The sequence below is a fragment of the Penaeus monodon genome, chromosome 42 (genome assembly GCF_015228065.2).
Source record: "Penaeus monodon isolate SGIC_2016 chromosome 42, NSTDA_Pmon_1, whole genome shotgun sequence".
Lineage (NCBI taxonomy): Eukaryota > Metazoa > Arthropoda > Malacostraca > Decapoda > Penaeidae > Penaeus > Penaeus monodon.
The window spans coordinates 10798607-10810723 of NC_051427.1; the positions used below are offsets into that span (position 1 = coordinate 10798607).

Consider the following 12117-nt stretch of genomic DNA (forward strand, 5'->3'; position numbering starts at 1 on the left):
CCACTATATAAATGGCTGAGACACTTCCTCGCCATCAAACGTCAGTCATGTCTCTCAAGGTAAGCTCCTCCTTACTCACCTCTGTCTTCAAGAGAAAAAATCCAAAACGTGTATAATGTTTATTATTGCTAAAATAGTGAATATGATTTTCGAATTCGATTCCTTTCATTAAGTGGACTATTTGTGTCATATTTCAGGTGATCCTCGTAGCGTGTGTGGCCGCGGTGGCTCTGGCTGACCATCTGCCACCTGTTTACTCCGCGCCCACGTACCACGCTCCCGAACCCGTGTACCATGCCCCTGCTCACTATAAGGAACCAGAGTACCCCGCCGTAAGTAACTTATTGCATACTCACCCATCTTATCTCTGGTTTATTGCCATTTAACAAAGGTCCTTGTGAAAATACGTATATGATTTGGGTTTAATGCTATACTTTTTTATCAGGTCGCCCCGAAGTACAACTACAACTACGGCGTCGCCGACAGCTACTCCGGCGCAAACTTCGCCGCCTCGGAGTCCCGCGACGGCTACAAGACCGAGGGCAGCTACACCGTCGACCTCCCCGACGGCCGCAAGCAGATCGTCAAGTACGTGGACAACGGCGACGGTCTTGTAGCTGAGGTTACTTACGAGGGCGAGGCTCAATACCCCGAGTACAAGCCCACCTACAAGCCCGCTCCCTACCACGCTGCCCCCAAGTACCCTGTGTACTAAGGTTGTCTTTAGAGTCATACATCTGTGTTAGACTTTTGCATCATTAGTGTCCATTTTGCATACTCAGATGGAAAAACTGCATGGATGTGCGCATATGTGATACTGCTTAAATATTTTTATAATAAAATATGCTGAAAATATATTATACATTATTTATTGTGACCAATATTGAAGCTGCAATCAGAGAATAAAATTATCAGAATAATAAAAAACAAAATAGAAATCATATTCACTGAAAAGATAATCCAGAATTTATATCTTAAAACGTTTCATCTCAGAAACACTTCAAAACTCATTCATAACTGTATTTGATCCTAATTTGCAACACACTATTGTAGCACATGAAGTAGGTAGGGTATTTTGAAGATGTTAGGGTTGCAAAATCATAGCCCTCACCATCATTCGCATTATGGCATTATTATGGTTACTTTTACATCACCATTAGTTTCATCTTCAGTGCCATTGTTATTACTGTTATTTTCATTATCAATAGTAGTAGCAGTAGTCGTATCATTCTTACTATTCGTAGTAGTTTGAACGACTAATTGATTAGGCAGATTAAACAATATCGACCTTTTGTATACTATATCCAAAACTTATTTCATACAGCCTCATAACTACGAAATTGTTTATGTTTACGGCGCTCAATGTTAGAACAAGAAAAGGGGGGGCCTCTAAGAAATGCCTTGCCTCATCCTATACTAACGTTATATGATAATCATGTTCTTAGTTCCCTCATTTACCATTCCGGTATCTTTATTTTTGAGCAAAATAATGAAGACGGCAATTGGAACTAAGTAAATATATTGATGATGATGATGATAACAATAACAATAACAATAACAATAATAATAATAATGATAATGATAATGATAATGATAATGATAATGATGATAATGATAATGAAATGATAATGATAATAATAATAATAATAATAATAATAATAATAATAATAATAAAATAATAATAATAATAATAATAATAATAATAACAATATTGATAATAATAATAATAATAGAAATAGTAATAATAATGATAATACTAACAACAATGTCTGATTTGGGTGATCCTACAAAATACAATTCATATCGTATAAACAAAGCACTCTACATTCAATATACTATATTAAACGGTATACATTGTTTCACACGATTAACATGAGGACCTGAACGTTTGTAGGAGGAACAGGAAACGTTTACAGATCACACACCACGTAATGGTTTCTTCGTCTCATAAGACATAATATATTTGCGGTGAAAAGTCTACTCACACCTGTGATTCCCTCGATATTTACGTCTAAAGGAAAACTTGAAGCGAAATTTCCATATCCCAGGGAATCGGTAGTGATATATGATACACTTTTTTTTCTTCCTTTTTTCTCTTTCTTGTGGGTGCATATACATAATTTATAAACTAAAGAGATTCTAATAGGTTACGGGATGCAACAAGTTTTCCTGTCGTACAAGTGAGCAATCTTGACAAATTCGTTGTTTCATTTATATAAGAAACACATATTATGATTTTGCAGAGATGTTCAGTATCAGTTAATTGCAGTCATTATTTTTTTTTTCTTTCTGAATTTCATGACCGTCATGCATGTCTTTCGTTACAGCTATATTGAGATTTACGTGAAGTTGTCTTTTTACTCATTACATTTTTTTCTGTAGGAAGGCGGGTCACACTTGGCGGCTGTCGATTTTCAATTCATGATTATTAGATATCAATTATATATTAAGAAATGTTGCATGCATATATGTATATTATGCAAATCTATTCCTTTAACTAGCTATTTGAATATATCTTATTACGTGAGTGTAGTGTATATGATTATAATATTACTGTACCATATGTGTGCGTGCGTGCGTGTGTGTGGGAATCTATATATGAATATATATATATATACATATATATATATATATATATATATATATATATATATATATATTATATGTATATATATATATATATATATATATATATATATATATATATACATATTTATATATGTTCATATATGTAAACTGACTTTCATGACCATATATATGTATAAGCCTACTATATGTTTATTGTGATTGTTTATGAATGCATGGATCTACAGATGTATAACCAGACAGAAATGAACAATAAGATAAACGTAAAACTAGAATGTTTTTCAGTTTTACACTTAATATCTTATGTTCAGTGAGTACAAACGAAAATATATTGATTATTTACAAATCTGATATAGGCATGGCTTGAACTGCTTTCCCTCAAAAGCGTAGGCAAGTGACCTTGAACTCGTCCCAGCAGAGGATGTGGACCACTATATAAACGGCTGAGACACTTCCTCGCCATCAAACGCCAGTCATGTCTCTCAAGGTACGCTCGCTTCTCATTACTCCGATCCACAGCTGCAAAAGAACGAGAGAAGACAACGTGTATACTTTTAATTGCGGCTGATATATTGAACATAATTTTCCAGTTCGATTTCTCTGAATCAGTGGAGTATTTGTGTTTCAGGTGATCCTCGTAGCGTGTGTGGCCGCGATGGCTTTGGCCGATAAAGCTCCCGTGCACCATCTGCCACCTGTTTACGCCGCACCCACGTACCACGCTCCCGAACCCGTGTACCATGCCCCTGCTCACTACAACGAGCCGAATACCCCACTGTAAGTAGTTTACGGTATGGTTATGCGGTCTACAATCGTCTAACAAGGGTTCTTTTGAAAATATTTCTGTTTTTGTCAACTTGGGTTTAATGTTATACTCTGTAATCAGGCCCATCCGAAGTACAACTATAACTACGGCGTCGCTGACGGTTACTCCGGCGCCAACTTCGGTCACTCGGAGTCCCGCGACGGATACAAGACCGAAGGCACCTACAGCGTCGACCTCCCCGACGGCCGCAAGCAGATCGTCAAGTACGTGGACAACGGCGACGGTCTTGTAGCTGAGGTCATCTACGAGGGCGAGGCTCAGTACCCCGAGTACAAGCCCACGTACAAGCCCGCTCCCTACCACGCTGCCCCCAAGTACCCCGTGTACTAAGGCTGTACCTTCATTCATACATCTTTGCTAGCCTTTTGTATCTGCTGTGTCTATTTTCAATACGTTCAGGTGAAAACTGCATGGATGACCGAATATGTGACCCTGGTTAAATATTTTTATAATAAAATACACTGAAAATAATTTATACACTGTTTATTGTAACCAATATTTAAGCAGCAATTAAAGAAAAAAAATAGTCATCAGAATAACTTCAAACAAAAAATGGCTCTTTCATAACTGTATTTGATCCTATCTTTGTGATTTCTTGTGTTGCAACATATTACTCTAGCACATGAAGAAGCTAGGCCTTTTGAGGCTATTAAGGCTACAAAGTCATAATCATTATCATCATTCGTAATATGGTATTATTATCGTTACTTTAACAGCTTCACCATTATCAGTCTCATCCTCAGTATCATTAGTTCTGTTATTTTCATTATTAATAGCAGTAGAAGTAATAATTAAAAATGTAACGTCCCATTTATCATTGTACTACATACTATTCATATCTTTTAAAAAAGCACATTAAAATCAATACGCAAATATTAAACATTTCATCACCGGATTAACATGAGCGTTATGTCTGGAAAACGCTTCAAAACACATTACGAATTGCATTTGATCCTCTTATCATCTCCAACGTTGTATAGCATTATCCGAGTACATGAAGTAGGTTCCAACTTGCATGAAAACAATATTACCATAACCGTTATCGTTTTATCACATTGTCGTTTTTACTTTGTCAGTATCCACCATCAGCTTCATGTTCAATATTATTACTGTTGTTGTCATCATTATTTATAGTAGTAGTGTATCGTTATCATTAGTAGTTGAAGTAGTATCTTTATTGTAGAATTTAAATGTTTTACTAATAAAACAGATTGAGTAATGTTAACCTTAGTATACTATATATCCCAAAACCTATGCCATGTGGCCTCAAAATGCCTATGAAATGTTTGAGCTCGCGGCGGTCATTATTAGAAATAAGCGTAGAAGGGGTGGGGGGCATGCCTTGCCTCAGTCTATATCGACGATATATAATATTAATGTTCTTAGTTCTCTTTGTTTTCTTTTACCATTCCGGTGTCATTTTTTGGCAAAATAAGGAAACCAGCAACAGAAACAAGAATAATGATAATAATAATAATGTTTGATTTCGTTGATTTTACGAAATGTTATTCATGTTGCATGAAAAGCCAGTCTCAGTTCGTTACACTATTTATTAGTGCAGATTTCATCACTGGATCCAAAGGAGCGACTGGAAAAGTTTACATAATGGTGTCCTCGTCTTATAAGAAAAAAAGTTGTGGTGAAAGTTTATCCACCTTCCTAACACCTGAATGAAAACTTTAAGCAATATTTTCATGTCCCAAGGAACACACACACACACACACACACATGTGTATGTGTGTGCTCCCATAAATGCCTTTCCTCACCCTACACCGACGATTTCCTTAATAACTTCACTAATCTACTAATCCTACTAATGGTAATATACTTTTTTCATTATTATTGTCATCATTATTATTATAACAACAATAATATAATAATAATACTAAGTCACATGTCGTTGATACTGAGTGTTATTCATATTGTATGAATAAGACTCAATACACACGATATATTAAGTATGGCTCATTTCATCAGCAGATTGGCATGAGCAACTGAACGTCGTAGGGGGTACGGGAAACGTTTACAGATACCACACCACGTTTTCTCGTCTTAATTTTTATGCACATCAGTGATTCTCGATTTTTTCACTATATAAACGATTGGCAAAACTTCTTCGCCATCTTTAAAAAAGAAGGAAAAAAAGTGTGTGTGTGTGTGTGTTTGTGTGAGTGTGTGTGTGTGTGTTTGTGTGTGTGTGTGTGTGTGTGTGTGTGTGTGTGTGTGTGTGTGCATTTACATAGCCTATAAATTACTCTTGATATTTTTTTGATATCACCATCGTATCATGTAGGTCTATGGTTACGGCTATATTGAGATATAGATGAAATCGGCACAGAAAAATCCAGATATTTTATACCAGGTAGTCTTTTTAAGGGGGTGGGCATTAAATATGCCCGTATTTGAGCGTTAATTTTCATCTCATGATTAATAGATATAAATTACATTAGAAGAAACTTTGCTTGTATTTTTGTAGCTATATATGTATACAAGTAAATTTATGCTTGTAAGTAGCTCAATGAACATATCTAATTGCGTGAGTTTAGTGTATTTATTATTATAATTATTATAATAATGACAATAATAATAATGATAATAATAATGATAATGATAGTAATAATAAAATTAATAATAATAGTACAAATGATACATGTAATATTAACAACAACTATAATAATAATTATAATAATGACAATAATAACAACAATAATAATCATAACACTGCTGATACCAATAACGTTTATAACGACAAAAAATATATATATAATGATGAAAATGATATTGATTATAATAGTAATGATCGTAACAAGGATGAACTAATAGAAAATATAATATTATTTATAATAAAAATAAATTAATTATAATGATTATAAAAATGATAATCATCATCACCATCATTTTCATCTTCATTATCATCATTATCATGATGATGATTTTAATTTAGAACAAATGTCATAAAAGTAATAATAATAATGATAATAATGGTAGTAGTAGTAGTATCAGTAATAATAGTAATAATAATAATAATAATAATAATAATAATAATAATAATAATAATAATAATGATGATGATGATGATAATAACAATAATGATATGTATATATTTATTTTGTATGATCATTTATGTAACTCTATTTCTATGGCCATATATATGCATGCGCCGATGTCGTGTCCGTGTTTATTGTGCTTGTGTATGAAAGCATACACCTCTGGATGTAGAGAAATGGAAACTAACTGTAAGATAAACAGATACCTAGATAAGAGAAACAAGAAAAAAGGCAATGTGAAAATTTTATTTTCAATGTCTTTCAGCTTTACATTTGATAGTTTGTGTTCAGTGAGTATAAACGAAAATATATTGGTTCCTTACCGGCGATAAACTGACATAGGCATGCATTAAACTGCTTTCTCTCACAAGCGTAGGCGACTAACCTTGAATTTGTTCCAGCAGAGGATGTGGACCACTATATAAACGGCTGAGACACTTCCTCGCCATCAAACACCAGCCATGTCTCTCAAGGTATGCACGCTCTTCCTTATTCTCCTTTGTAGCTGTAATTAAATGAGAGAAAACAGCGTATATAACTTATGTTGTGGTTCATATAGTGAACATAAATGTCGAGTTCGATTTCTCTGAATCAGTGGAGTATTTGTGTTTCAGGTGATCCTCGTAGCGTGTGTGGCCGCGATGGCTTTGCCGTAAAGCCTTCCTCGCACCATCGCCCGCATGTTTTACGCCGCACCCACGTACCACGCTCCCGAGCCCGTGTACCATGCCCCTGCTCACTACAAGGAGCCAGAGTACCCCACCGTAAGTAATCTGTGGTATGGTTACGTAGTCTAACGTCATCTAACAAAGATTCCTATGAAAATACTTCTATTTTTGTTGACTTGGATTTAATGTCATATTCTGTAATCAGGTCCCTCCGAAGTACAACTATAACTACGGTGGCGTCGCTGACGGTTACTCCGGCGCCAACTTCGGCCACTCGGAGTCCCGCGATGGCTACAAGACCGAAGGCACCTACAGCGTCGACCTCCGCCCGACGGCGCAAGGCAGATCGTCAAGTACGTGGAGCAACGCGCGTCCCTTGTAGCTGAGGTCATCTACGAGGGCGAGGCTCAGTACCCCGAGTACAAGCCCACCTACAAGCCCGCTCCCTACCACGCTGCCCCCAAGTACCCTGTGTATTAAGGGTGTACCTTCAGAGTCAGACATCTTTGCTAGACTTTTGCATCTGTTGTGTCCATTTAGAATACACTCAGATGAAAAACTACATGGATGGGCGAATATGTGATACTGCTTAAATATTTTTTTATAATAAAATACTGAAAATATTTATGTATTTATTGTCACCGAAACTGACACTGCAGTCAAAGAAAAAGAAAAAAAAGCAAAGAAAAAAAAGATAGAATAAGAAGAAAGCCGTCGTATTAAAAATAATTAAGAAAAAATGTGACAAATTATCCAGATTTTTGATCCGGTTGATTTTGTTTAGAAAGTAACCCAAAATCAATTCAAAATGCATATTTTCCTCATTATCATTATTATATATATATATATATATATATATATATATATATATATATATATATAACAAATCCAGAATTTTTATCTGGTATATTTTGTCTAGGAAAGAACCCAAAATTCATTCAAAACTTTTCTGATCCCTATCATCAATATTGTAAAGCTTGAAAATTGTATTATTATAACCGCTATCACATTTTATTATGGTATTATTTTTATCACTTTGTCAGCATTCACCATTGCCAGCTTCATTGTCAATATTATTGTTACGTTTTCTATTATTATATCATTTATAGTAATACTGGTACCATTGTCATTAGTATTTGTGTACATCTTATTTTAGCAGTAGTAGTTTGAACGTTTCACTGATAAAACAGATGTTAACCTATACTATATAACCAAAACCTGTTCCATATGGCCTCAACGCCTATGAAATTGTATATGCTATCGACGCTCATTATTAGAATAAGGCGTTGGGGGGGGGGGGGGATTCCGATATCGTTCTTTTGGCAAATAATGAAATAGACAATAGGAAAGGAGTAGATCTGTGGATAACTGCAATATTGATAATAATAATGATGATGATGATAGTAATAATAATAATAATAACAATGATAATGTTAATAATATAAATAATAATTATAATAATAATACGTCTAATAATAATAATATTAATGATAATAATAACAATAATATTAATAATGATGGTAGCAACACCACCATCAACACCAATAATAACAATAATAACAATAATGATGTCTCTTTTGCTTGATCTTACTAAAAGCTATTCATGTTGTATAATCAAATAACATTTAGTTCAATGCACTATATATTAAACGGTGTACATTTCATCCCTAGATCAATATGAACATCTGAACATTTGCAGGAAGTACTAGAAACCTTTTGCATATACCTGGATTGCTCGTCTTATGGTCCTTAATATTTATGGAGAAAAGTTTATTCACGTCTGTGATTCCCGATCTTTACGCCTAATGGAAAACCTGCAGCGATATTTTAATATCTCAGGTAATCCCAAATGATAAAACACATACATATTTCTTTATGCATTTGTTTGTTTGTGTGTGTGTGTGTGTTTGTGTGGGTGTGTGCGTGCGTGTGTGTGTGTGGGGGGGGCGTGGTACGCGCACGCGCGTGCGTCTGTGTATGTATGTGTGTATATGCGTACTCTAATAAATTACTCCTGATGAAAACAACGTGTGTGTATTACACAGTATGGAAACGGACATACAATAACACAAATAACCAACATAGAGATCGTAAAAAAGGGGACTGTGAGAAGTTATGTTCTAAACGTTTCAAATTTAATTTTTCTGTACTTTTCAGTTTTACATTCAATAACCGCATTTCAGTAAGTATAACAAATAAGTTGATTAATTACAAGCATCAAACTTAACATAGGCATGGCTTGAATGACTTTCTCTCACTAGGGTAAGTGTGTGACCTTAAACTCGTCCTAGCAGAGGATGTGGACCACTATATAAACGGCTGAGACAATTCCTCGCCATCAAACATCAGCCATGTCTCTCAAGGTACGCACGCTCCTCTTTACTTTCCTCTGTATATGCCTGAGAACAAGAGACAATGGCGTACATAATTTAAAATGTGGCTAGATTATTGAATCTGATTTTCCAGTTCAGTTTTTCTTTAAATCATTGGATTCTTTTGTTTCAGGTGATCCTCGCAGCGTGTGTGGCCGTGGTGGCTCTGGCCGATAAGGCTCCCGTGCACCATCTGCCACCTGTTTACGCCGCACCCACGTACCACGCTCCCGAACCCGTGTACCATGCCTCCAGCCCACTACAACGAGCCTGAATCCCCCCACCGGGTAAATCTGTGGTATGGTTTTACATGGTCTAAACGTCGTTTTACACAAAGATTTTTAATAAAATATATGTGAATTTGGGTTTAATGTTATGATCTTTAATCAGGTACCACCGAAGTACAACTACAACTACGGTGTCGCTGACGGTTACTCCGGCGCCAACTTCGGTCACTCGGAGTCCCGCGATGGCTACAAGACCGAAGGCACCTACACCGTCGACCTCCCCGACGGCCGCAAGCAGATCGTCAAGTACGTGGGACACGTCAGGCGACGTCTTGTAGCTGAGGTCATCTACGAAGGCGAGGCTCAGTACCCCGAGTACACACCCACCTACAAGCCCGCTCCCTACCACGCTGCCCCTAAGTACCCCGTGTACTAAGGCTGTACGTTCAGAGTCAGATATCTGCTAGACTTTCACATCTGATCTTCTATGTACAACTAGATGAAACGCATGGTGGTTAAATATGGGATCTACTAAATCTTTTTTATAATAAAATATAAAAGTTATCTATGTATTGCTTATTTTGCCCGAAAGAAGGATAAAAAGGCGTCGTATAAATGTTAGCCTCTCTTAATTCTATCTAAAACGTTTTGTCTTCAAAGTAAATTAGAAATTGCATTTGATCCTCTTATCATCTCCAACATTGTATAGCATTATCCGAGCACACGAAGTAGGTTGCAACTTGCAGGAAAGCAATATTATCATAACCGTTATCGTTTTATTATATTATTTGTCAGCATCCACTGTTACCAGCTTCATCGTCAATACTACTATTACTGTTATCATCATTATTGTTAGTAATTGTGTCTCGTTATCATTGGTAGTTGTAGTTGAATGCTACACTGATGAAACAGATCAAGTAATGTTAACTTTAGTATACTATATATCCTCAACCTATTCCATGTGGCCTCAAAATGCCTATGAAATGTTTAAGCTCGCGGCGGTCACTATTAGAAATAAGTTTAGAGGGGGGTGGTGTATGCCTTGCCTCAGTCTATACCGACGATATATAATATTTTCTTCTACCATTCCGGTATCATTCTTTGGTAAAATAATGAAATTGGCAATAGAAATGGGTATAATGATAACAGTAATGATGATGTCTGATTTGGCTGATCGTATGAAATGTTATTCATGTTGCATGGATAAGCCACTCTCAGTTCGTTACACCATTTATTAAAATGAAGGGACTGAAAACGTTTACGGATACCTCGCCACATAATGGTTTCCTCGTCATGTAAACAATTTGCGGTGAAAAGTTTACCCACCTTCCCAACCAGAGTTTACACCTGAAGGAAAACTTGAAGCAATATTTTCATATCTCAGGGAAACACACACACGTGTATATGTGTGCTCCCATAACTGCCTTTTCTTCATCCTACACCGACGATATATATCAGTATTCTTAATACTCTCACCTAGTTTTTTTTTATTATTGTTTCATCATTATTATTATGATCATTAGCATTATAATAATATAATACTGATAATGATTTACGTGTGGTTCATAGTGATTGTTATTCGTATCGTATGAATAAGACACACTCAATTCATTACACGATATATTACATTTCATAAGCAGATTGACATGAGCAACTGAACGTTGTAGGGGGTACTGGAAACGTTTACAGATTCCACATCATGTTTTCTTACCTTAATGTTCATACACATCAGTGATTTCCGATTTTTTTCACCATATAAACGGTTGACACTCTTCTTCACCATCTAAAAAAAAAAAAAGAAAGAGACAAAAAAGGTGTGTGTGTGTGTGTGTGTGTGTGTGTGTGCGTGCGTGTGTGTGTGCATGTACATAGTCTATTAATTACTTCAGATATTTTCTTGATATTTTTGCTAATAGGTTATGGGATGTACCTGCATCACCGTCGTATCATGTAGGTCTCTGGTTACGGCTATTTTGAAATTAAGGGGAAATCGGTACAGAAAAATCCAGATATTTTGTACTAGGTAGTCTATTTTTATTATTTTTATTTTATTTTATTTTATTTATTTATTTGTTTTTGTGTATGTGGAGGGGGGATAATATTCCCTCATTTGAGCGTTCATTTCCATCTCATGATTAATAGATATAAATTACATTATAAGAAATTTTGCGTGTATTTGTGTCGGTATGCATGAATACATGTAAATCTGTGTTTGTATGTAGGTCTATGAACATATCCAATTGCGTGAGTTCAGTGCATTTAGTTACATTATAAACACTGTATATGCACATATTTATATTTGTATGTTCATGTATATAAATCTATTTCTATGACCATATATATATATGCAAGTCCAGTTTGTGTTTTTTGTGTTTGTGTATGAAAGTATAC

General features: G+C 35.5%; 2 protein-coding genes and 2 pseudogenes across 2 annotated transcripts in view; all 4 read left to right on the forward strand.

Annotated features, from left to right (window-relative positions):
- Positions 1-858, forward strand: part of LOC119599399 (cuticle protein 8-like) — a 913-nt gene extending 55 nt beyond the window's left edge. Inside the window, exons 1-3 of the mRNA XM_037949171.1 lie at positions 1-59; positions 198-332; positions 446-858. The exon at positions 1-59 is cut by the window's left edge and continues 55 nt beyond it. Of these exons, the coding sequence (XP_037805099.1) occupies positions 12-59; positions 198-332; positions 446-715 (453 nt within the window). The 5' untranslated portion in view covers positions 1-11 and the 3' untranslated portion in view covers positions 716-858. The remainder of the gene's footprint in view (positions 60-197; positions 333-445) is intronic.
- A 1296-nt stretch (positions 859-2154) lies between these two features.
- LOC119599136 (pro-resilin-like) lies at positions 2155-3883 on the forward strand. The gene is made up of 3 exons (XM_037948890.1): positions 2155-2180; positions 3261-3363; positions 3473-3883. Exons 1-3 carry the CDS (start codon positions 2155-2157, stop codon positions 3740-3742), a joined length of 399 nt encoding a protein of 132 aa, XP_037804818.1. The 3' UTR covers positions 3743-3883.
- Positions 3884-6920: 3037 nt separating this feature from the next.
- Positions 6921-7750, forward strand: LOC119599417 (annotated as a pseudogene).
- Positions 7751-9355: 1605 nt separating this feature from the next.
- LOC119599425 lies at positions 9356-10204 on the forward strand (annotated as a pseudogene).
- The last annotated feature ends 1913 nt before the right edge of the window (positions 10205-12117 follow it).